At 43.4% G+C, this 25,491-nt stretch overlaps 3 protein-coding genes across 5 annotated transcripts in view; 1 reads left to right on the top strand and 2 right to left on the bottom strand.

Moving 5' to 3' along the window:
• SGSM2 (small G protein signaling modulator 2) overlaps positions 1 to 738 on the bottom strand; it is a gene marked incomplete at its 5' end in the record, with an annotated part of 38,863 nt that extends 38,125 nt beyond the window's left edge. For both annotated transcript variants that reach the window (XM_080923049.1, XM_080923048.1), the window contains one exon: positions 682 to 738. In XM_080923049.1, the coding sequence (XP_080779175.1) occupies positions 682 to 738 (57 nt within the window). The remainder of the gene's footprint in view (positions 1 to 681) is intronic.
• A 1,158-nt stretch (positions 739 to 1,896) lies between these two features.
• On the top strand, positions 1,897 to 11,761 carry TSR1 (TSR1 ribosome maturation factor). Its single transcript, XM_080924360.1, has 15 exons — positions 1,897 to 2,025; positions 2,179 to 2,282; positions 2,779 to 2,998; positions 3,100 to 3,234; positions 4,027 to 4,451; positions 5,349 to 5,508; positions 5,843 to 6,000; positions 7,357 to 7,550; positions 8,328 to 8,490; positions 8,689 to 8,799; positions 9,409 to 9,541; positions 10,711 to 10,827; positions 11,172 to 11,312; positions 11,403 to 11,477; positions 11,580 to 11,761. Exons 1-15 carry the CDS (start codon positions 1,929 to 1,931, stop codon positions 11,756 to 11,758), a joined length of 2,412 nt encoding a protein of 803 aa, XP_080780486.1. The 5' UTR covers positions 1,897 to 1,928; the 3' UTR covers positions 11,759 to 11,761.
• Positions 11,762 to 11,981: 220 nt separating this feature from the next.
• On the bottom strand, positions 11,982 to 21,779 carry SRR (serine racemase; the record flags this gene model as incomplete). Of its 2 annotated transcripts, none has more annotated exons than XM_080924362.1 (7): positions 11,982 to 12,197; positions 12,404 to 12,613; positions 12,936 to 13,010; positions 13,114 to 13,233; positions 13,748 to 13,851; positions 14,029 to 14,155; positions 15,241 to 15,408. In XM_080924362.1, the coding sequence occupies 7 exons, from the start codon at positions 15,406 to 15,408 to the stop codon at positions 11,982 to 11,984; spliced, it is 1,020 nt and encodes a 339-aa protein (XP_080780488.1). The 2 variants fall into 2 exon arrangements, with proteins under 2 accessions (XP_080780488.1, XP_080780487.1); XM_080924361.1 differs by adding an exon at positions 21,545 to 21,779 and having other exon boundaries at positions 12,090 to 12,613; positions 15,241 to 15,412.
• Positions 21,780 to 25,491: the final 3,712 nt, after the last annotated feature.

The raw sequence follows: 25,491 nt of genomic DNA on the forward strand, positions 1-25,491 counted from the left end.
CTCACAAGCTGGTGAGTCATTCATATGAGCGGCCCCCCCTCCAACCCCCGAAATTGAAATGAGCTTTTAAGCAGCGTCAAGGTAAAGAGGATTCGCAGAGAAACTCTTGTTTCTGAAGGATTTCCCTCAAGAGGGCAAAAATAATCGGAGTCTTAAGAACCATTCTTAAAAAAATACTGGGTAAGGAAGTGGGCGTGGAGGGAGAAACAGTAAGGTGTGCAGCGAACCCCTCAGCCAGCCACGACTCACTTTGCCAGAAAAATGTTAAGAGGGCGGCGTGTCGCACACCCGAGAGCGAAGCCCCTAGAACTGTGGCTCGCCGCCTCCAGGAGGCCCGTGGGGACCCCGCCCCCTCCTCCGGCAGGACCGGCAATGAATGGGCAACTCGGGTTCTCCAGCAATCGCCGTCACCCCTCCCCCGACCTCGGTCTCCCCGCGCTGCTGCCGTCACAGGGCGGGGACCCGGAGGACCGCGGAGCAAACAAGCTCCAGGGCGCAAGCCTGACCCTGACCGAGGGCGCTGCCTGGGACGCAGAGAGGGGCGTGGGGCGCGGCTCGCACAGGACCCCGCCCCCGCCTGGCCCGGTGGGCTGGCGGCCGGGCGCGTGGGTGCCGCGACCTCTCTGCTCCTGGGCCAGCGCGGGAGGAGTGCAAGCCCCTGAGACCTTGCCCCGACCGTACCTCCTTCTTCACGTTCCACAGCAGCTTTTCTTTGACTGCGTCCTCTGCGCTGCCCATGGTGCGGCAGGTGGCGGGCAGGCGGCACCAAGCGGCCCCCCGAGCCCCCGAGCGCCCTCACCGCCTCCGCGCCTCCCGACTCAGCGCCCCACGCGCGAGGCGGAGCCCCCGCCCGCTGCACTCCCCGCCTGCAGCCGCCGCAGCCACTGCCGGGTGCTCAGCTCCGCAGCCATCTTCCGAGCCCCGCAGACGTCAGGCAGCAGGCCCGGCCCCTTCCCACAGCCGGCAGGGAGGGGGTGTGTGCGCCGCGACTGGGGAGGGGGGGTCAGGGCGGGTGCGGACGCCTGGGGGCGTCGGGCCCGGGCGCGCGCCGCAGGGATGGTTGTCATGGCGACCGGCCGGCTCCCGCCCCGAGGGCGCGAACCTGCATTGTGAGCGCTGGGAGTCAGCTTCTCGCCCGGCGCTGCGCAGCGGGCGGACTTTGGAGAAGCGCTTGCGCCTGGGCTAACCTCAACTGCAACGACCGCTCCCGACTTCTGGCTCCTCGGAGAGGAGCTAGGGAGCCAGGGTCTCGGCTCTGGGTCACTGTGGTTCGAACCTGATCTTAACACTCCTCGGGGATCCCATGGCTTGAGTAGCTTAGTCGCAGAGCTTGCAGGAGAAAGGCAAGAACCCAACTGCGAGCTACGAAGAGCAGGTGCCCGAGCATAAGAGGACGCCTTCGCTCTTCACGTCCGGTTTTGTTCATCTTGCAGATTTGTGGGGAGAGGGGGACACGAGTCGGAGTAAGAGATAGAACGGATCCGGTGATACGAGCCCCTTTAAAGTGATTCGCGTTGGAAATTAGAGTAACAGAGGAAAGCAAGGGACACCCAGTTACAAATTTTATTTACGGTTCATTGGGACCGGAGAGAGCAGCGTGGGAAATCTACGTGATAGGACTTATATTTCTTCCCACGGGATGCAACTTTAGCGTTCAAAAACGGGAAGATGGGCGCAAAATAGACCTCCTAATCAAGAGCCGAAGCTGGGAGAGTACTGCTGATCTCTTTCAGCTCTCAACAGGGGACTGCAGCGTGGGAAAAGTTACCACGACGTATCTGCGGAGACTCGGCACCCGGCGCTCGCAGGCTGGCGGAAAAAGCCTCGCGAGAGGTCACGGGAGCGTTAACTCTGAAATCCTTCCCCGGGGCCGGAAGCGCTCCGGTGCGCCCGGAAGTAGTGTTTACTCAGTGCACGTGGACTGCAGGATGGCGGCTCACCGCTCCGGGCCGCTGAAGCAGCAGAATAAAGCCCATAAAGGCGGGCGGCACCACGGCGGCGGTTCCGCACAACGGGACAGCAAAGGTGAGTAGGTAGAGGAGGAAGGGCGGCTTAGCCGATACCCGTGCCCAGAGACTAGACTTGGGACCCTTGCCAAAGGCTCTTTTTAAGGAGCTCGGGGAGGTTCTCGTTTGTTAATCTAAGGGTGAGAAGAACCACTTCTGATCTGCCTTCCAGGTCGAGTAGGACCGAAAATCCTGTGCAAGAAGCTGAAGAAGCAGCTTAGTCGAGTAGACCAGAGGCATCGTGCCAGTCAGCTCCGAAAGCAGAAGAGGGAGGCGGTAAGAGGGGTGGGGAAACGGTGCGGCTTATGGCTTTAGATAGAAAATGTGTCACGGAAATCGGCCGAAAACGGGGGTAAACCCAGGATACCTTCGGGCCGCGTTCTTAGTACGAGGCCCTGCCAAACTCCTTGACAGCACCTACATGCACGTGGCTTTTAACAAGAGAATGCTTGGTTCTTGAATATCTTCATTTATATGGACTTGCTCTTTTGCAGACGATGATTATTTTAAACAAAGGGTCTCACTAGTAGCCCTGACTGACAGAACTCAGAGATCCTTCTGCCTCTGCCTTCTGAGTGTTCACTATAAAGGCTTGGGCCACCACACCTGGCTGTTCTGATCTTTTCTAATGTGTTATATCACACAAACTTCTAGTACTTTTACAGAGCAACAAAGTGGAGAGTAGTTCTCTTTCGGGGTTGCAGCATCTGAATTTTTAAGATGTAATAGTGAAGCAAATGATTGAGATATGCTTGAATCCTTGTGTTGCTAGGTTCTGGCAGAGAAGAGGCAGCTGGGCAACAAGGACGGCCCCCCACATCAGGTGCTGGTGGTACCTCTGCACAACAGGATTTCCCTTCCAGAGGCATTTAAACTGCTTCAGAATGAAGCTTTGGGAGCAGTGCATTTGAACGAACGGGGAAGTACCCATAGTTTTATGCTTCTGTGTCCTAGCTTGAAACATCGATGGTTTTTCACATATGCAAGACCAGGTTAGAGTATCTAATACTCTTTTCTCGTTATGTTTAAGTAGTTTTATTTCTTGATTATGATGTGCTAACTTTGCCCCTCCCCCCATGTCTTTTGTATACAGGGGATCTGCATACACTATTAGATATGGCTAAAGTTGCTGATACCATTGTGTTCCTCCTGGACCCACTGGAAGGCTGGGACAGTACTGGGGATTACTGTCTATCTTGCCTCTTCGCTCAGGGCCTTCCCACTTATAGTAAGTGTGTTATAGTATTGGAGACCAGCAAAGAAAATTTTCTCTTTTTATATATACATATACATACATACATACATACATACATACATACATACATACATACATACATACATACATACATACATACATACATACATACACACACTGTATACCTCACACACAGAAACACATACACTGTAGCTGTCTTCAGACACACCAGAAGAGGGCATCAGATCTCATTACAGATGGTTGTGAACCACCATGTGGTGGCTGGGAATTGAACTCAGGACCTCTGGAAGAACCAGTCAGTGCTCTAACCACTGAGAAATCTCTTCAGCCCCAGGCACAAATTTTAACATTTGGTTTAGTAGTAAATCAATGAGTTATATTCTGCTGGTATGAGCTATTCTTGTCAAGAATAAACATTATTTTCATGTATTTTATTTTTTGGTGTTTTTTGAGAAAAAAGTTTCTCTTATGGAGCCCTGACTGTCCTGGAACTGATCTGGTCCTGTAGACTAGGTTGGCCTCGATCTTACAGAGACGGGCTTGCCCTGTCTTCCAAGTGTTGGGATTGAAAATGTGTGCCATCCCCCAGCTATTTTCATATTATTAAAGAGAGTTTACATCTGGGCTGTCCTGTGCCCCGTGGGAGGAATAGGAAGTTAACACTCATTTTCATTGTTAGCTCAGTGTTGTTTCCCAGTAATCTCTGGGATCACACCAGAACTGACCGCTGGGTTGTTTGTGAAGTGCAGAGGAATATTCAAGTAATCAAACAGTAAGTTCCTAAGCTCTTCTTTCTTGTTTCAGTACTAGCTGTCCAGGGGCTTTCTAGCCTTCCACTGAAGAAACAAATAGATGCCAAGAAGAAGCTAAGTAAAATAGTGGAGAAACGCTTTCCTGAAGACAAACTCCTGCTTCTGGACACCCAGCAGGAATCAGGAATGTTACTTAGACAGTTGGCTAACCAGAAGCAAAGGCATCTTGCTTTTCGGGATCGGCGAGCTTACTTGTTTGCCCATGTTGCTGACTTTGTGCCTAGTGATGAGAGTGACTTAGTGGGCACCTTGAAAATCTCAGGCTATATTCGTGGGAGGACTCTGAATGTAAATAGCTTGCTGCATATTGTTGGACATGGTGATTTCCAAATGAAGCAAATAGATGCGCCTGCGGATCCTTTCCCTTTAAATCCGAGAGTGATTAAATCCCAAAAGAAGTCAAGCATGTCAATGGAGGTAAGACTGGGCTTTTCATTTCTGGGAGGCAAACCCAGGCTAAGCCGGCCCTCTACATCTTGGTTACATTCCTTGCCCAAGATTGTTTTTCCGCTTGTTTTTAACATTTTTTACTGAATTTATTTTTGTGTGTTCGAGAGGGGTATATTACCAGTGTGGAAAGTTTGATTCTCTCCTACCTTGTGGGGCCACCCTGCTCTTTAAATTTTCAGAGCAGATGGTTTGCATGTTGAGGCCACTGAGGAGACTACTGCTAGTTTGAAATACAAGGCAGTAGACATTCAGACACATGTTGGTTAAGTGTAGTTATCTGGTACTTTCTAGGTACTTTGCACAGTTGGCAGATGTGGCCTCTTTTTTCAGAACTTAATTTGAATTATAAAAAATACTTGTGAACTTAAAAATTACAGTAGTTACGGTGCAGAGCTGCTGTGGAAATTAAGAGTACACCAACTAGCACAGGAGAGATCAAAGTTAGCCAAGTGTGTGTACGGGATGAATGACAGTTCAACAGAGCTTGAAAGACTATGTTGGGACTTTGAGCCTACATGCAGGGATGGAGTGAGGAATTAAAGCAGTGTGCTACCACACTTGGCTTTCTTTGAACTTTTTTTAAAACAAAAAAACTAGACCTCACTATGTAGCAGTGGCTGGCATAGAACTTTACAGAGGCCAACCTTCCTCTGCCAGTTGAGTGTTGATAAAAGGTATTCTGAAGGGAGCAGCTTGACTGAAGGGAGTGTGATAAACACTGTCAAGATTAATAACAATCTCAACAGTAATACAGCAGAGCTGAAATGCTAAGAGATGGCCATTTGGAAATTTTGATTTTTCTGTTTAATTTGTGAATCCTTCAGGTGAATGTCTGATAATCCGTTGCCTGCTTTTGGGTCTTAGGTTTGTGTTACAGATGTTGCTGCTGACATGGAAGAAGACCTTAAGGTTCTGATGAAGGCAGACCCTGATCAACAGGAGACGTTACAAACGGAAGTTATTCCAGATCCAATGGAAGGAGAGCAAACTTGGCCCACTGAGGAGGAGCTGGAGGAGGCAAACAGTCAGTGGTGACAAACATGTTACTCTTCTGACTTACATTTTGTGTGGCTCTTTACTTGGTCCATGTTTATATGCTTTTAGGGCTGGATGAGGAAGTGATTGAATACTGAATGGTTACACTAAGCAAACACTGGGCACAGCTCTGTTTCCCTTCTGGAAACTACCACAGGCTAGTCTCTTTAAATAATAAATGACATTAAGTCCACTGCAGGGTTTATTTAGCTGTGTGTTTGTTGATAACTGTGAATTGTCTGAATTAAATTTGGAAGTAGGCTGTTCTCCTGTAGCTGCTATTTTTCATGTTGGTAAGAATACAAAAAATTGTGCTCTTACAGACTCACTGAAGCAATGTTCCAGGGTGGTGAAGAAAGTCCCTAAAGGAACATCCAGTTACCAGGCTGAGTGGATTTTGGATGAAGGCGACGGAAGTGATGGGGAAGGTGATGAATATGATGACATGCAGCATGAAGGTTTCATGGAAGAGGAGTCTCAGGTAGGAAAACGGGCCGTTGGCCACCTACGTACACAGCTCCAAAACCAAGCTGTCCTGTGAAGTCAGCTATTGAACAATGCCTGTAACTATTGGGAGAAATGTGAGTTTTATTTTTTAGGTTGGGAAAGTGGCTCATTGGGTAAAGAACATTTGCCACATAAGTTTTAGGACTTGTATTTCAATCCCCAGGATCCATGTGAAGCCAGATGTGGTAGTGTAATTCTATGAATTCAGTGTTCCTATGGCAAGATTTGTAGTAGAGACAGGATCTCTGGAACATTGAGGCCAAGTTACAAACATTAAAAGATCCTGTCTCAAGGCAGAAGGTGAGGAAAGACAGAGTTGTGCTCTGACCTCTATAGGGATGCCTAAAGAAAATGACCTTGAACTCACAGCAATCTTATCCTTATCTTCCCAGAACTAAGATCACAGGCAAGAGACGTCAAGCTATTTTGTTTGACTTTTTCTTTTTTCTTTTTTTTCTCTTTTGACAAGGGCTCATGTATCCCATGTATTCACTCTGTAGCAGAGAATGACCTTGAACTCCTTATTCTCTTGCCTCTACCTCCCCAGTGCTTGGATTATATAGGTACTCTAGCATACTTCTTTGGAAGTGGTGCTAGGAATCTGTTCCCAGGGCGTCACAAATGCCAAGTGATAACCAGTTGAACCATACCCACCCCCACAGGGTGTGGGGGGGGGTGGTGGTTGAGGGGGGTCCTTAGAGACAGGATGTCTGTTCTGGAACTTGCTATGTAGACCAGGCTGACTTTGAACACACACACACACCCTGCCTCCCAAATGCTGTGATGAAAGGTTCTCATTATTATGACCATCTTGCATGCTTGCTTGTGTTTATATGTGAACTTGTGTGTGGTAGTCAGGAACAGCTTACTGGAGTCATTTCTCCTTTTCTACTATTTGATTTCCCTGGATAGAACTCAGGTTTAGAAATAAGGTCATCTGGGTTGGAAGCAAAGAGTCTCATTTTGTGGGTGATAGGATTTTCTTTTTTGGGGGGATGGGTTACGGACATAGTCTTATGTATCTCAGGCTGCCTTGAATTCTATAGCTGAGGGTGACCTTGAACGGAGCTGTTGACACTGTAGGCACTGCCCAGCTTTAGGCTCTAACCAAGAGCTGGTGTGCTAGGTAGGAAAGTACTCATTAGTGGAGCCACATTCCCTGCCCTTCTTGGGGTTGTTGTTTTGTTTATTTATTTATTTATTTATTTTTTGTTGTTGTTGAGACCATCTTACTTTCACCCAAGCTGCCATCAAACTCATAGTGAATCACCTGCCTCAGGTTTTTCAATGTTAAGATTATGTTTCATACTGCATATATTTAATTTTACAGGATGGAAGTGGTGAGGAAGAAGAGGAGGAATGCGAAACTATGACTCTAGGGGAGTCTGTTCGTGATGATCTATACGATGAGAAAGTAGATGAAGAGGATGAGGAGAGGATGTTAGAGAAATACAAGCAAGAAAGATTGGAAGAAATGTTTCCAGATGAAATGGATACCCCCCGTGATGTGGCTGCTAGAACTCGGTTAGTCAACAAGTGATTTCAAACAAGTTTTATTTAAAACTTTCATGGTTTAGAACTATGTAAGCAGAAAGCAAATGGAGTAAAACACACTGTCCTTTTCCTTGAGGGACTAACATGCTATATAAGAAACAGCAACATATAATCAAGGATTAGAATGGTTCAGAGGGCCCTAGTGAAAAAGACATGAAGTTTAATTAGCAAATATTTCTTGTAGGAGTAAATACTCAAAAATGCATATTTTGGGGGGAAGCAAGAGTGTATGTTTTGAATGAATGCTTATAAAAGTAGGTGATTTTTTTTTTTTTTTTCCTGGAAGCAAGCCTGACAAGGCTGCAATGTAAGGCAGGTTTAAGAGCAGGCACTGTAAGTACTTGTCCCCTTGGAAAGGCCTGGGTTGATTCTGAAATACTTGCTTGGAGATTGTTTAAAAGAGTCACATATAGACCAGGCTAGCCTTGCTCCTCTGCCTCTGTTTCTCATGTAGGCATGTATTTCCATGCCCAGTTCTAGCTTATTAGACCATTGGTGCCTTAGTTTCTTGAGACAGTTTTGCTTTGTAGTTCAGGCTGATCTGGAACACATGGCCCCAGCCACCCCAGTGCTACACTTTGTAGTGCTATGCTGGGGCCATGTGTATATTAGATAAGCATTCTGAGACTGAGTTACATCCCTAGGTAAGAGTACTTTGAAAAACCTAGAGCCTTAGCCATTTTCAAGTGGAGTGAGTTTTACATAGCACCATCTAAACCTCTTACTTCTTTAAAACCTTTGTTCTAGATTCCAGAAATATAGAGGCCTCAAGAGCTTCCGGACATCTCCTTGGGACCCTAAAGAAAACCTTCCTAGAGATTATGCTCGGATTTTTCAGTTTCAGAATTTTGTTAATACTAGAAAAAGAATCTTTAAAGAGATTGAGAAAAAAGAAGCTGAAGGAGCTGAGGTACCTGCCTTCTGTCCACCTTTTAATTTGTTTGTTTGATATGCTGCTTGTTTGGGAATAAGGAGGGTCTCAGCTTAGTAGCTAGAAGGTTGAATCTGGGTGGTTGATACATCCATGAGCGTCAGTCTTGAAAGAGAAAGGTTACATCGTTATTTTGACACTAAGTAACCCTGTGACTGTTGTGCTTCCTCCTGGCAGGTTGGTTGGTATGTCACACTTCATGTTTCTGATGTCCCGGTCTCAGTGGTTGAATATTTCAGGCAAGGAGCGCCCTTGATTGCATTTTCTTTGCTACCTTATGAACAGAAGGTAAATCAGTGTTTTGTGGGAAATGGAGAGGTACAAAAATTTGTTTTTCCCAAGTGTACATTTTGCCTATTAGTGTGTGAGAGCCTACCTTTTTGTTCGAGGAATTAGAATAGAGAAGTCAATGATGGTTATGCCCAAGATGTCTGAACCTGTCTGAAGCATCTTTGTGATGTAGTCTGTGGTTCTGAGACTTCTCTAAGTGTGTTTTTGGGTTTTTTTTTTTTTTTTTTTTTTTTTTTTTGGTTTGGTTTTTTTGTTTTTTTTTTTTTTTTGTTTTCAGATCAAAATGGGGTTAGCAGTTTTAAAAGTAAATGTCTATGCCAATGTAGCCTGTAATCATGCACACTGGGAGCATGTTGAAGAGGCTTGGCTGGTTGTGGCTGGGAGGGTACAAGGTGATGAGATGATGTGAAGGACAGTTACTAATGGTAGACATGGAACAGCAAACTAGCTTAGACACGTGCATGGAAGCACCATGATGTCAGTTGGTGGACTCAAAGGACTAGTTAAGTGGCATGGTCAGTTTTTAGAATGAATCTGTTTGTTTTGCCTTTCAGGTTAGGCTGTTGTATGCCTAGACTGTGAAGCTTTTTCTTATTTGGTCCTCAGATGTCAGTATTGAACATGGTGGTGAGCCGGAACCCTGGCAACACAGAACCTGTGAAGGCGAAAGAAGAACTGATCTTCCACTGCGGCTTCAGGCGCTTCCGAGCCTCACCTTTGTTCTCTCAGCACACAGCAGGTAAGCATGGAAGCTGCTTGGAGTCTTGCCACCTGCTCTTTACGGTTGAAAGACCTTTAGTACTCTGACTTAGGAGCCAATGATGTTTTTATTCAAAATGTCTGAACCTGTCTGAAGCATCCCAGTGATGCAAACTGTTGTGCTGAGGCTTCTCTGCTGAGTATTTGTTCCACAGTAGGTTTTGAATTTGCGTGTGTAGCTGGAAGTAGGAATATGTGTCAGTGACAGGAGATGAGATGGTGACAACATTACTGGTGCTCTGGGTACATCATTCTCTTACCTATCACGTTACCATTTTGTAAACAACGTTTTATTAAAAATGACATATCTTGTTGCATTTAGCTTGGGGGCCTTCCACCTTTAACTCCTAGTATTACTGTTATTACATGCTTGTGATTAAGTAACTTGTGGATGACTGTCTTGTTTTACTTTTTAAAATTTATTGATATTTGAGAGACTAGGACTTAATATGTTGCCCAAGCTGGCTTTGACCTTCAGAATGCTGGCTGTACTGATGTGGAGTGGGCATAGCACCACGCCCAGTTGGCACTGTTACAGATGCACACTGACAGACCTGAGTAATTGAAATATAAAGTAATATGTGAGGACCTACATTTAGTGAGAACTGTCCTCTGACTTGTATGCTAATGCTGTAGCATATGTGTCTCCACACCCCCAAAATAAATGTATTAAAAAGTGGGGTAAACAGTTTTCCTACTAGCTTACTGTCCTATACCCCGCACTAAAGCAGTCCTCACGGCCGTGCTTACTGACATGGGAAGCCCTGAGTCAGCATAGAGAAACAGAAAATGAACCGGCAGTTTTAGCCCTTGATGGCAGAAGGTACACAGCACGTTCCAGGCCAGCATGCAGTACACGAGACAAAGCAGGCAGGAGCTTGTACAGGACCCAGGTTGGATTTCCAGCATCCACTTTGGTCAACTTAGAGGCACCTGCACTCAGATACATACACATCAATAGAAATAAAAATCTTAAACACTGAGAACATGCTGTCGGTCTCTGGCAGAGCACTCAGTGTGCACACAGCCCTGGGTTTAATCTCCATTACCATAATTTTACAGCTTTTGACACTTTGGATTCCTTGTGGTTTCTCAAAAAGCCTTTTACTTTTCTTTCCATTTACTTGTCTTGGACCCTTACTATGGAAGCTGATAAACATAAATTCCAAAGGTTCCTGACTGCTGATGCCGCCTTAGTGGTGACTGTGTTTGCGCCAATCACTTTTCCTCCTGCATCTGTGCTGCTTTTCAAGCAGAGAAGAAATGGTATGTTGGATTTGGAATATAAATAACGAATATGCAAGTACGCACTAGCACCATAACTCTTCTGTACTCGGGGTCTTGCTATATTAAGGAATATTGGTGTTTGTTTTTTTTAATACTGGTTTCAGCCACATTGAGGGTGTAAGCCCAGGGTGGTACACCAGCTGTTACCTGTTGGCATGCTTCAGTACAGGCTAAACAATATATGTAAGGTGGGTGTGAGGGAGGCTCATTAGAAATGTCTTTTAGTGGTCTTCCTGTAGCCTTGGGAAATAGCATAGGTGGGCCCTTAAAATAGATGGAGCTGAAGGACTTGGCCTGTGGATTAACAGCTGCTCTCTTTTTAGGAATGCACAGCCTCATTGCTACAGGCCATCTGTTCTCAGTGGATCCAGACAGGATGGTCATAAAGAGAGTGGTTCTAAGTGGTCACCCTTTCAAAATTTTTACTAAGATGGCAGTAGTGCGTTACATGTTCTTCAACAGAGGTAGGTGTGAATGAAGGAGAGTGGTGGGAAGATGGGCTTGATGCTGTGTGGGTAAATGTTTGATTTTATGTTTGTGTGTTCCATTCTAAGAGGATGTGATGTGGTTTAAGCCTGTGGAACTGAGAACCAAGTGGGGTCGCCGGGGACACATCAAAGAGCCTCTAGGTAAGAACCTGGGGTTCCCAGGTGCTATGTTGGACTAGTGGGCTATAAGTTCACTGGTTAAGTGTCCACTTTACTTACACTAATTATGTGTTTTCCTTCTAGGTACCCATGGCCATATGAAGTGCAGTTTTGATGGGAAGTTAAAATCTCAGGATACAGTACTAATGAATCTCTATAAGCGAGTATTTCCCAAATGGACTTATGACCCATATGTACCAGAACCAGTACCTTGGGTTAAAAGTGATATCTCTTCAACAGTGTCTGAAGTAGACATGGAGTAATAGAGATTCGGTTGGGTTCTGTCTACTGTAGCCTTGACTCTGGTGTTGGAGTCTGGGTTGTGACTAGGCAGTTTGTGCTTTGTATTTCAGTTGTCTACGTCTCTGCTAAGTACAGAATTTACATGATTACATACTTTCTTGATTAGGATTTTGGAAATACTTTTAAACAGGAAGATGGAAAACAAAATTTTCATCTAGAAACAATCTTATCTCTTCCATGAATTTAAACAGAAATAGTCTGGTAAGGAGCTGGCCGTTCAGCCTGCTTCACCCAGTTTAGGGAGGTTAAATCTACATTCCCACCACTGAGTACAATACAGATGTTCTTCACTTCTGGAGAGACTGTTTGGAAATGCTGAGACAGCACTGCAGCCAATCCAACACCAGCAGTAGGCTCAATGAGCAGTTTCATTCTTTCCCACACCAACTGGGTTGCGTACTGTTGGCACAGAAAGGAGCGAAGGTTAAGCAATCAGCTTACTAGAATCAACCCTACTAGACTCTAGGGTTACATTGTAAAAATGCAGTAGACGTTTGGGTTTGCTGTGATGCGTTTGTGTGCTACTGTCAGTGTTCCCACAGACTACGTGAATGGTCTGTTAATGCCTGGGAAGTTAGTCTGTGGCTGTTTTCTCTGAGTCTTACCTTGATTTCATCTTCCGTGACAGTGAAGACATCATCCACAAGGTCCCTTATAATAGGCCAGGTATTTAAGCCAATGCTGGATTTGACACCATCTGCTATGGTTTCTGGAGTATGAAGATTGGGGGTCAGCTCTCCTTTCAGCTTAGACTGGTAGCAGTCATCTGCATTTGAGGGTTCTGCAGCGTACACCTTCACACTAGGTTTCAGGGCCTGGGAAAGGAAGAGACTTGTACAATACAGCCTTTGCATACCTGAAGGAGGCATAGTTTGTTAAAGTTGTGTTATGTTTGATGTTTGATGACCAAATGCAAACATGACCTTGAAGCACTTTAATAAAAGTTGTATCTGATAACTGGCTTGTCTGGATTATGACTGGTTCTAGGAACTGGGAAGGACAGTAGCTTAGTCAGGTGGGCTTGAGAAGGAGTGAGGATACCACCATTGTAATGTACTGCTTGTATGGCGGCATAGATCAAAAGGACAGTGGGGTCCTGTACCTGGTCTAGAAAGTTGCTAGAAGCTGTTTTCTTACCTTAATTGTAATGGCTATTCCAGCAACCATTCCTCCTCCCCCTACTGGTACCACCAGTGCATCTACCAAGGGAACCTGTAGTAAAAATGTAAATAGGCCAATTAATAAAGCTTTATATGTGCAGACACTCTAGAGCAAACCACTTTGCTGACAGCTAAATAGAAGTACGCCATTTTACCTGGCTCAGCACTTCCAGGGCAATTGTTCCTTGTCCAGCGATCACTGCAGGCTCCTGGTTGGGATGGACCAAGATGCCTTCTGTTTCTTGCATAATTCTTTGAGCGGCCTTTTCCCTGGCCTAAAAGGTAGTATTAATGTAGCTTACTTGACTTACAGTGAGTTTAGTTTCGTGAAAGCTAAATTCTTAATACTTTTTTCCCCATGAGAATAGCTATAAATAGAAATGTGTTGTAGTTGTGAGAAAACTTTCATTGGATGACCAAGGGGCATCACTACATGATGAGAACAAGCTAAGAATGTTTGAAGTGCAAAGTGTATAAGGTTAGAGTCTTGACCTTTCTGAACTGTTATAGAAGAAAAAAATGGAGTGAATTAGGAAGATGGACTGGGCTTATCACCCCAAGGACTATGGTGGCTGCTTCTGGTGTATTTGATGACAGCTATTCTGTACTCCTAAAATTCTTACTGTGTAACCCAGGCTGCTCTGGAACTTGCCACTCTCTCAAACTCCTGATTGCTAGAATAGGCATGTCCTATAACACCTGGCTTTAGTCACATTAAGTCATACTAAGAGAAGAGTAAGAGGCAGATAGTCACGTGAAGGTATTGTCGCTGAACACTGCTCTCTTTACCTCATCACTCGGTTCACTGTACACTACAGATGCTCCGTAGGCTTGGATTGCCAGTTTCTTGCAGTTGGGAGCTGTTCGGGGCACCACAATGTAAGCAGGAATTCCTGGGTGGGGAAGAACATGATTAGTATGAGGGCCATCTAAGACAGAAACATCATTTTGCTTACAATCTAACGGATACCTTTGGAAACTTATTTCCCGCAGCTGCCATCCCTCTTACTGAAATTAGGGTGTCTTTCTATTTGCTTTGCTGTTGATACTGCCCTGAGGAAACAAAATACCTTCCAGTTTAGCAGCATAGGTGAGAGCCTGTCCATGGTTTCCGCTGCTGTGAGTAACAACAGCTTTGGGCTTCCCTTCTAAAGTATCAGGAATCAAGCCTCTGATGGCATTAAGGGCACCTCGAATCTGAAAGAGATAGTAAATTATAAATGGTGCATTTCTAACAACGGGGACATGTTCAGAGCCGTGCATCAGCTTGTTTCATTGTGCAGACTGTACACAAACAGCCTGCTGTGCACTTGAGGCTATAGGATCAACTATTGCTCCCAAGCAATAAACGGAAGCATGGAGAAATAATGAACAACAATACAGGCAATTGAAATGCAATGGAATTTGTCTTAATACAATTATACAGAAGAAAGTTAAAATGGCATTACACACACAGCACACTTGGCTCCTTTTTATTTTATTCTTTTAGATTTATGTGTGAAAGTTTTGTCTGTAAGTATGCTTATGCATGATGTAGGAGCCAGTCTGCTGGATTCTCTGGAACAGATGGTTGTGAGTATACATGAAACCCATATCCTCTGGAAGGACAAGTGCCCTTCCATGCTGGGCCACCTCCCTGGTCACCAACTCTATTCTGACTTGAGACTGAGTCTTATTCACACAGACATGCATGCAGGCAAAACACCAATGTACAAAAAATTTAAAGAGTTCAAAACTTTTTTGTAATGACTTTATTTTTACATGCATTGATATTTTGCTTACAGTTGTGAGCTGCCATGTTGGTATTTGGAAACTGAACCAGCATCCTCTGGAAGAACAGCCAGTGTTCTTAAATACTGAACCATCTTTCTAGCCCCAAGTATCATTCATAATAGTAAATTGGCATATAACCACTTTACTTTGTAAATTAAAAAAAAAAAAAGTGTCTTGTGGCTCAGGAAGGCATTGAATTTGTTATGTGACCACAAGCAACCTTATTTCTGACCCTTCTACTAAAAGAAAAAAAAAAAAAAAGCACTGCTGTACAATACAGCCAGGTGTGGTGCTTCATACTTTTAATTTTTTTAAGACAATATTGATGGGACCACAGTTAGAAGGGATTTTAGGTTGTATATGAAAGTGGCATAGCAATGTTGTAAACCTGGTACCCACAACTTAGAAATCGTGCAACTTATTTCCAGCTGCAAAAAAAAAAAGACACCTGTTTGCCAATAAAGAAGAATAAAACCAACAGATTTGGAAAACATAAAATTGATTTTTACCTTAAAAGACCCAGTTTTCTGGAAGAGTTCACATTTGAAGAAGAGATTTCGTCCTGCTATTTGATTCAAAATGGAGCTTGTCAGCACTGGTGTGAGGTGGACAGAGTCTTGAATGTTGCTGCGAGCTTTCTCAACGTCAGCAAAGGAAATGCAGTACTGAGCACACATGGTTCTGAAACCCAGAACAAGGGGTCAAAGCACAGGGCTAAAACACTGCCACAGGACAACAGCTCGGGGCTGCAGTGCTCTGTAGAACTGTTCCCAATAGCCCCACCCACCCATCATCCCTCTATAGGCAGGCTGGCCTTGAGTTTACAGAAGTCACCTGCCTCTGCCTCTGAAGCACTGGGAGTACTGTTTGGTTTGTTCTGAGAGTCTTTGCTCTGAGTTTCTTTATGTCATCTAGGCTGGCACCTGGATTCTTTGTCACAGCCTTCTGACTCCTGGGACTTCTCCTGTGTGCCATTGTATCTGGCTTATATTTTTATTTTGAGAATTAACAAATATTGTGACTGGCAAGGTAGCTCAGCAGTTCAAGGCAGGTAAGACTGTAATGACGTAAGTTCTGACCTCCATACTTATGCCTTGGCATACATGGCTAACACACACACACACACACACACACACACACACACACACACACAAACCACTCAAATTAATGTATCCAAGAATGATGGTACAAGCTTTTAATCCCAGCATTCTGGAAACAGAGACAGGTGAATCTCTGTCCAAGGCTAGCTTGGTCAACACAGTAAGTTTCAAGTTAGCTAGGGTTAAATAGTAAGACTCTGACTAAATAAATGAATAAAAGTTATTTTGGAAAAAAAGTGGGTTGTTTTTTTCCCCTTGGTTGGTTTTTACAGAAACCAAGGTCTCTCTCTGTTGTAGCCTATCACTCAATTTGTAGACCAGGCTGTTCTCCCACGTAGAGATTTACTTTTCATCTGCCTCCTGAGTGCTGGGATTAAAGGCTGGCTAAGTTTTATTTCTTAAAGATTTATGGGGGACTGGAGAGATGGCTCAGCAGTTAAGAGTACTGACTGCTCTTCCAGAGATCCTGAGTTCAATTCCCAGCAACCACATGGTAGCTCACAACCATCTGTAATGGGATCTGATGCCCTCTTCAAATGTGTGTCTGAAGACAGCTACAGTGTACTATATACATAAATAAAATCTTTTAAAAAATTCTTTTAAATTTTTGTGTAATTGTATGTGTGCATAGCATGGATATGTATGTATGTGCCTGAAGCTATCACTTTTACTTTTTAAGGATTCTGCCATGTAAAGCAGGCTGTGATCCTCAAACTCAGAATCCTCCAGCTTCCACCACCTGACTGCCAGAATTGCAGCCATGTGCCAACATTTCTGGTTAATAGGTTGCTTTCTTTTGAGAGGTCCAGGAATCCTTAAATGGTTCTGTAGCCAAAGATAAATTTGAATTCCTGATCTTTCTGCCTCTATCTTTCAAATGCTAGGAGTATAGGATATATGCCATGAAGCCTGGGTGCATTGTTAATTTTTATACTTTTGAGAAAGGGTCTTAGTCTGTAGCTGAGGCTGGCTTGGAACTCATGATGTAGACTAGGTAGTCTTGAACTTGGCATAGTCCTCTTGCCTTGGCCTCCCAATCCTTGTACCATACTTGGATCAGTCTTACCCCTTTTAGTTCCAAGTGCTGAGGTTTCAGACCTACACCACTGTGTCTAGCCTTAGTACCATTTTAATAAGTCATTTTCTGTCTCCAAAACACATTCATCACGATTGGTAAGACATCCTAAGTGTCATGTTGATGTGGCGATGCCAGTCTTGTAATGGTTGATCCCTATGGCCAAGCTGATTATCAGTCCAGCAGACAACATTGGAAGGGTGTTTGTTCACTTCTGCCTTGCACTGCTTTGTTGGTTTGGGACAGGGTTTCTTTGGGTAGTCCTGGCTGTCCTGGATCTTGCTTGGTAGACCAGACTGGCTTTGAATGCAGAGATCCACCCGCCAACATACACCACCACCACCTGGCACACTACTGCTTTTCATTAAAAACATTTTTTTTTTTTCTGTGTCTTGGGGTGGATACCCACCATTGCATTAGAGAAAAGCTTTAGGAGTTGGTTCTTTTCTACCACGTGTGTCCTGGGGCTCACACTTGGGTTGTCAGGCTCTACTCCAAATCTTTACCCACTGAGCCATCTCTCCAGCCTGCCGTATAATTTTTTTAAAAACTTTTTTTTTAGATTTATGTGGATGAATGTTTTGCCTTGGTGTACATACGTACCATGCGTATGCCTGATACCCATGGAGGCCAGAAGGAATCAGATCTTCTGGAACTGGAGTTAAGGTGATTGTGAGGTGCCATGTGGATGCTGAGAATTAAACCTGGGTCCTCTGGAAGAGCAGCCAGTGTTCTTAACTCCTGAGCCACTTCTCCAGCCCTATCATGAAATTTTAAGAATACTTAAATATATACTAAGATTTTGTGTATTTATCATGTAATGAGATACTTTACTAAATTATTTTATTAGCTTTTAAAGTATGTCCCCATTACTCCTGTCTTGTAAATGGAATCAAAGAACTCAGGGTAAATGCTCTATCAGTGACCTTCACCCACAGTCCCAACTGTTTTCTTTTTGAAAAGATATATTATTTTTATTTATGTGTATGGGCATGCCTATGTGAGCTTTGTGCACCACATAAATTCTGGAACTTGAGTTACAGTGGTTGAGTGACCTGTAAACTGACCCCTGGGCTGCCACTGTGTGGCCAGACTAGCTGTTTTTTTTTTTTTTTTTTTTTTTTTTTTTAAACCAGATCTTTTTTAAAAGATGTATTTGTTTATTTTATGTATGTGAGTACACTGTTGCTGTCTTCAGACACACCAGAAGGCATCAGATCTCATTACAGATGGTTATGAGCCACCATGTGGTTGCTGGGAATTGAACTCAGGACCTCTGCAAGAGCAGTCAGTGCTCTTAACCACTGAGCCATCTCTCCAGCCCAGACTAGCTGTTTTATAGCTGATGTCCTTTAATCTCTCTTTTTTTAAATTTTAGATATGGCTTAAGGTAGTTTTCCTTTTTTCTTTTTTGAAATAGGGTTCCCCTGTGTTGTTCTGGTTACTCTTGAACTCACTCTGTAGACCAGGTTGGGCTTGGACTCAGAGATCTGCCTGCCCCTGCCTCTTCCTCCCAGGTGCTAGGACTAAAGGTGTGGCCATCACCACCTAGTAGGGTTTAAGGTAGTTTTTATCAAGTATCTTTAAAACAAACTGCTCTTCAGTTCTCAGATCTCACTTTGGCTGTGTTATTTTTAGCTTCCACAGGAATCAGAATGTTTTTAGGGGAAGGTTTGGGTGGGGAATTGCAGAAGCAAGTTCTTCCTCATGACTTCCAGGCTCTAGATGTTCCCAGGTCTGAGCTCACACAGATGTGGGGGCCTCTCTGACCACACAGAACTTTAGAAGCCTTTCATTATTTCAGCCCCTTTAGGGAAACTTAAAACTGCAAAGACAAACATCATTCATACAGTAACTCCCCTGGATTTTCTTCTTATTTGGAAAGTAAGCTATCAAAACCACCCTGGAAAAAGCTATCAGTTAAGAGCACTAGATGCTTTTGTAGAGGCCCTCAGTTTGGTTTTTAGCACCCACATGGTGACTCACAACCATCTGTAACTGCAGGTCCAGGAGGTCCAAGACCTTCTTCCAACTTCTCCAGCCACCAGGCATACTTGTAGTGTATAAATCATACATGCAGGGACAATACTCATATAAATGAAATTAAATAAGAAACCTACGCCTGGTGTGGTTGCACACACATTTACTCTCAGTACTGGGGAGCAGAGAGAGGCCAGACGGCTCTACATAGAAAGCTCCAGGCCAGCCAGAATTACACAGTGAGATCCTCAGGGGACAGGAAAAATAAAGATTTGTGGGCCAGTGTGATGTTTATACTCCTTCCCCTCTCATGCAGGTACCAGGCCAATCCATCCAAGGACAGACCCTACTATGGGACAATGCTGTATTATTTAAGGCACTCGTTTTTGTTTTTTCCTAATTTTTTTTTTAAGCCAGAGTCTTTGAATAGCCTACAGTGGAATGAAACTTGGTGTGCTGTAGCACAAAGATGACCTTAGTCTTCTGATAATCCTGCCTCCACTTCTTAAGTGCCAGGATTACTTGTGCATATTGCTAAGTTTAACTTTTAATTTTTTAAAAAAGAGTAATATAATGCTATTAAGCTCTGATCAGGTAAGTGCCATGTTAGAATACACACACACACACACACACACACACACACACACACACACACGTAATATTTTGTGATTTTGGATTTAGGTTCTTATGTAGGCTTTGAACTCATGGTCATTTTGCCTTCTTCTCCCAAGGGATGGGATTACAGGGACACACCACCATTTTTAGAAAACTACTCTGGGGGCTGGAGAGATGGCTCAGTGGTTAAGAGCACTGACTGCTCTTCCAGAGGTCCTGAGTTCAAACCCCAGCAACCACATGGTGGCTCACAACCATCTGTAATGGGATCGGATGCCCTCTTCTGGTGTGTCTGAGGACAGCTACAGTGTACCGATATATAAATAAATAAATCTTTAAAAAAAAAAAGAAAACTACTCTGACTACAATACAATGAATAAAAAGGGAAAGATAAAAATGTAACCAGGGAGCCCAATTCAGAGACTTTTCAGTACACGTGAGGGACACAGGGGGCTTGAATAACAAAAGGGATAGAAAAACATCACTTATGATACTTAAATGAAAACATAAACTTTTAAGGGACTAAAGATGTCCTTCAGATAGAGGAAGTCCTGGGTTTGATCCCCAACTCTGCATAAAACAAGTTGGATGATACAGGTCGGTACCAGGTGGAGGCCGGAATACAAGTTCAAGGTCATCTTTGGGCTACACACAGCTAGTTCCAGGTCAGTCCATGCTACAGGAGACCCTGCAGCAACACATTAAAAAAGCCCCCCAAAATGTGAAATCTCCCCAGATAAGATACATAAATGACTAATGAGCACATGAAACATGCCCAGAATCACCAATCATTAGAAAAATGACATCTAAACTACAGTGGGACACCACCTTATAGCTATGAGCATTAGACAAGGATAGAAAGGAATGGGAAACCTAATGCACGATCAGTCAGAATCTAAAGCAGGGGAGGCACTATGGGAAACACTATGCTAGTTCCAAAAAACAACGGCCACAAGGTTATCACCTGAATCAGCAATTCCATTCCTAGAGCAGATCAAAAGAACCACAAGCTGTGTCTCATCAAAAATATTTCTGTATTCCTGTGTTCATAGCTGTATTATTCATTATAACAAAAAGAAAGCAGTGACCATTGACAAATGTTTATACATATATATAATATACACATAAAATGGAAGATTCATTTAACAGGAGGAAATAACATGTTGTAACATACATGAACACTGAGGACATTATACTAAGAGAAATAAGCTATCTGTGATTCCAATCACATGGGATACCTCTAGTAATCAAATTCAAGGAAGGAAGACTAGTTGACAGGGCTAGGGCTTAGGGCAGTGGAGGGCTGTTTAATGCATATAATAAATGGTTTGTTTATACAACAGAATACATTAAACAACAAAAGGCATACACTTAAAATATTAAATGATACATTTTATATGTATTTTATTTACCACAGCTGAAACAAGCAGAAAAAGAGATAATAGCAGCTATAATTAGACCTATATGTCCTATAATGACTGCTCTTCCTTGTTAACTTGGGTTTCCTTGATTTGACCACTTGAGGGGAAAGCAACCTACCCTGAATCTGGGTCACACCTTTGGTGGCAGCCTACAGAAAAAGACATGAAAGAAGGAAGCTTCTGCTTTTTGCCTGCTTGCCCTCACTCTAGCTGGTAAGTTCATCTATCCTGCTGCTGAGGCAATCCTTCAATGGCATTAGACAAACTTCTCTGGGATTCCACCATAGTGTAGATTGAATATTACAAGATTCTTGGCTTTTCTGCCAAGAAACAACCATTGTGGGACTAGCCACCACAGCCTGTAAGGCATTCTAATAATAACCTTTATATATATCTGTATGTATATCCCTATCTATCTATCAGTTCTGCCCCTTTAGAGAACCCTGAGTTTGTAAGTGGTAGGACCTCATTTGAAGTAACTTAGGCAAAGGATGAGAGTGTCCGGGTTCACCGGCTCGTGGAATCCAAGGAAGGGTTGACCAAACCACGGAGGGACATGGAGCTTCAGCAACAACTGCACCACAGGCTTGGTAGCTTCCATGATTCTCACTCAGTTTCTCACCTCTGCTGCCTCTGGCACGTTGGCTTCCTTCTCACAGCAGACCAGCTGGCTCCGAACGGCAGGACACATGGCTGCTGACAGCTCCTGTGTTTTACATTTTATGGCTTCCATACTGAAGAGGGATTTTTCTCTCAATTTCAAGTCAAAAAATTCTGGGTAAGGACTTTGGCCCATCTTGGCCCAGGACCAATGTGGCAAAGGGTGTAAGTTCATTTAGGAAATATTACATAGTAGAAGTATTTACGAAAACATGAAAAAGAAACAGAATGAGATCTATAACACAGTATCCATTATGTACATTTACAATGCATACATAAAACATTCTACATTATGCAAAGATACAGGTCTATTTAAGGACACATGTCCAGCACATTGAAGCCACTAAGAAGGAGTGATGGAGTATGACTGGGAGTTGAAATGAGAATGGCCTTGTTAAGGACAGTGTGAACAGAACAGCACGATTACCTCCGCCCTCTGCTTCTGAAGGGAAAAAGCAGCAGAAGAGGAAACGAAGGAGGGAAAAAAAAAACAATACAAAGTTGGAGTGACGGCTCAACTGGTAAAGTCACCTTCTGCCAAGTCTGACGTCTCAGTTGCAAACCCAGGACCCACATGGTAGAGGGAGAGACCCGACTCCTGCACATTGTTTTCTGACCTCCACATGTGAGTTCACACACAATATATACTGTGAATGAGACAGTAGCCCTGGATACCTTGGAACTCATTATATAGACTAAACTCAGAGATTCACCTGCCTCCCAAATGTACACGACCATGCCCAGCTCCTTTCCCTTATCTCTGTTCATGTGCATGTAGGTGCCTGCAAGGCCAGAAGAAGGTGGCTACACTGCTTGTAACCCCACTTCCCTAGAAACTTGAGTTACAAGCAGCGTGAGTGCCTTACGTGCACTCTGGGAACTGACCTGACGTCTAGTGGAAAGCAGAAGTGCTCTTTACCTCTGAGCCATGCCTCAAGCCCAATTATTGTTGTTTTTTTTTTTTAAATATTATTTTTGTTCATGGGTGTCCACAGGTTTATGTGTGTGCACATGAGTGTGAGTGAGCCCTGGTTGAAAGTGTTATCCCTTAGGACCTATTCACTTTGGCTATAGATTTTATGTTTTTACAATAGTCTTTCATTGGGAACAGGGGCTTACTGATTAAAGCTGGCTGGCCAGTGATCCTCAGAGATTCATTCGTCTATATCTCCCCGAACTTGCATTACAAACCCATGACACCATTCCTAACTTTTTAAAGTGGGTACTAGGGATTGAACTCAGCCCCTTATGCTTTTATAGCAAGTAATTTACTGATTGAACCATCTCCTTAGCAATTTAATTCATTACTTAGGTGTACCGGAACAGGATCTAGCCTCATCTCCTGCCTTGACCTCCCTAATGCTGTTTAATGGGCACGCACCACTGAGTTTAGTCTATGTGATGTCTGGGATCATGTATACTTTTGCATAGCAATATATACGTTATGGTTCTATGTGCGGCAAAAATTTTTTGCTTATGTAAATTTCTAGGCAAACATTTTATCATCTGACGTACATCCCCAGTGCTTACTTACTTAATGTATATGGATGTTTTGTCTGCATGCATGAGTGTTACCACATGTGTGGCTAGTGTTTACTGGTGGATTTCCTGGGACTGGAGTTACAAACAGTTGCAAGCTGCCATGTGGATGCTGGGAATGGAACTTGGGTCCTCTTAAGAGCAGTCAGTGTTCTTGACTGCTTAATTTTTTTTATGTGTATGAATATTTTACCTGTATAAATGAAGTGTTAGTGGACCATGTATTTGCCTGCTGCCCTGGAACCAGAGTTTTGGGCAGTTGTGACCATAAATGTAGATGCTGGGAATTGAACCCAGATCTTCTGGAAAAGTACTCAGTACTCTTAACTGCTGAATCTTCTATGTAGCCTCTGACTTCTTTTTGAGATGAGATCTTGATATGTTTTCAGGTTGGGCTTTGAAACAGACCAACTGTTTTCTACTTTTGAACATTTGGTCTAAATTTCACTTTTATTTTTTGATGAGCTCACCTAAAAATTTACATAAGCATAAAAATTTTGCCACACAATAAACCATAACATGCTCTGTAAATAGCTTTTCTCATTTATTTATTTATTTATTTATTTATTTATTTATTTATTTATTTATTTACTTATTTATGAGATAGATTCTTAAACTGTAGATCAGGGTGGCTGGCTTCAAGCTCAGAGAGATCTGCCTGCCTCACTAGTGCTGGGACTAAAGGCATGCATGGACCTGGTCAGCTTCGTCTTCCTCTTTTTTTTTTTTTTTTTTAAATTGCATTTGAGTCACTGTCTTTCTAATCTTCCTAAATTGTTGGCTTTGAGATTGGAATTCTCTTATGTAGTATCCTAGGTTTCTGGGATTACAGTCATTTACCACCAAGTTGAAGTCTTTTTCATTGTTTTACTTAGTTCTTCATGAATACTTCACATCTAAAAATTCAAAATTTCCTTTATCAATTTAGTAGTTTTCCAGCTGGGTAGTGGTGGGCCATACCTTTAATCCCAGCACTCGGGAGGGAGAGGCAGGATATCTCTCTGAGTTTGAGGCCAGCCTGTCTACAGAGTTAGGTCCAGGACAGCCAAGGCTACTCAGAGAAACCCTGTCTGAAAAAAAAAAAAAATTAGTAGCTTTTCTTCTGTAACTTGCCTGTTGCTCCTCTTCAGTCAGCTGCCAAAGTTTAGAACTTATATTATTAATCTTTTGGGCCTGTGCTCTATAGTCTCTCATCCTTACATATTTATTGTATTTCCCCACGTTCTGTTTTAATACTTAGAGGCTCTCTGGTTTGATTACCGACAGTGTTGAATTAAGTTGGCCATGATTGTCCTAGGAACGTTTTCTTGATTAAAATTATTTTTCCTTTAAAAAAGAGGAGAGTTATGGGGCTGGAGAGGTTGTTCATCAGTTAAGAGCAAGTACAGCATATTCTTGAGGAGGACAGGAGTTCAGTTCCCAGAACCCACATCAGGTGGCTCATAACTGCCTGGAACTCTAGCTCCAGGGGGAATTCAATGCCTCTTGGCTTCCACAGGCACCTGCACTCATGTGTATATATGCATACACGCACTCATACGTATGATTAAAGATGAGACGAGCCTTTTAAAATTTAAATAAATGAATAAATAAATAAATAAAAGTAGGAACTAGGGATACAACTCAACCAATAGGGTGCTTGTCCAGCGTGTTCAATCTCTGGATTCACTCCCCAGCAACACTTCAACCTGGGCACATCAGTTTGGATCCACATCTGTAATCCTATCATTTAGGAGATGGAAGCAGGAGTGTTACAAGTTCAAAGTTATCCTTGGCTACAGAATGACTTCAAAACCAGTCTGAATACAACAGATCTTAGTTCAACAAAAGAAAACAAAATGTAACAACTCCTCAAATTGATGTCTTTAACTGGAAAGTAGATTCCTTGCCCCCTTCCTACCACTGTTGGCCTCCAACTGGATATGTAACCAAGGATAACCTTGAAAGTTCTTGCTCTTGTCCTTTGCAAGTGCTGGGATTACAGGCCTCTGCCACAACAACCCAGTGTATGTGCTGCTTGCTTGCTTTTTTTTTTTTTTTTTTTTTTGACATAGGGTCTCATGTAATCCAGACTAGCTTGGATCATAGTGGAGAATGACCTTAAACTTCTTGCTTCCATTTCCCAAGGGTTGCCTGAACCTCTTGAGTGTGTAGCTAGGCTAGCTGGGAACGCTTGTATCTTCTTGCCTTAGCATCCAGAGTCACAGGGTCAGAGATGTTCAATACTGTACCCAAGTTAGGGTTTAACAGAAATCCTGCTGTTATTGTTTATTGTTACAGTTCTTACTACATCACTCCAGCTGGCCTGGAACTCACTATATAGACCAAGTTGGCTTTGAACTTGAAGAGATCCTCCCATTTTCGTACTGA

The sequence above is a fragment of the Micromys minutus genome, assembly GCF_963924665.1.
Source record: "Micromys minutus genome assembly, chromosome: 10".
Lineage (NCBI taxonomy): Eukaryota > Metazoa > Chordata > Mammalia > Rodentia > Muridae > Micromys > Micromys minutus.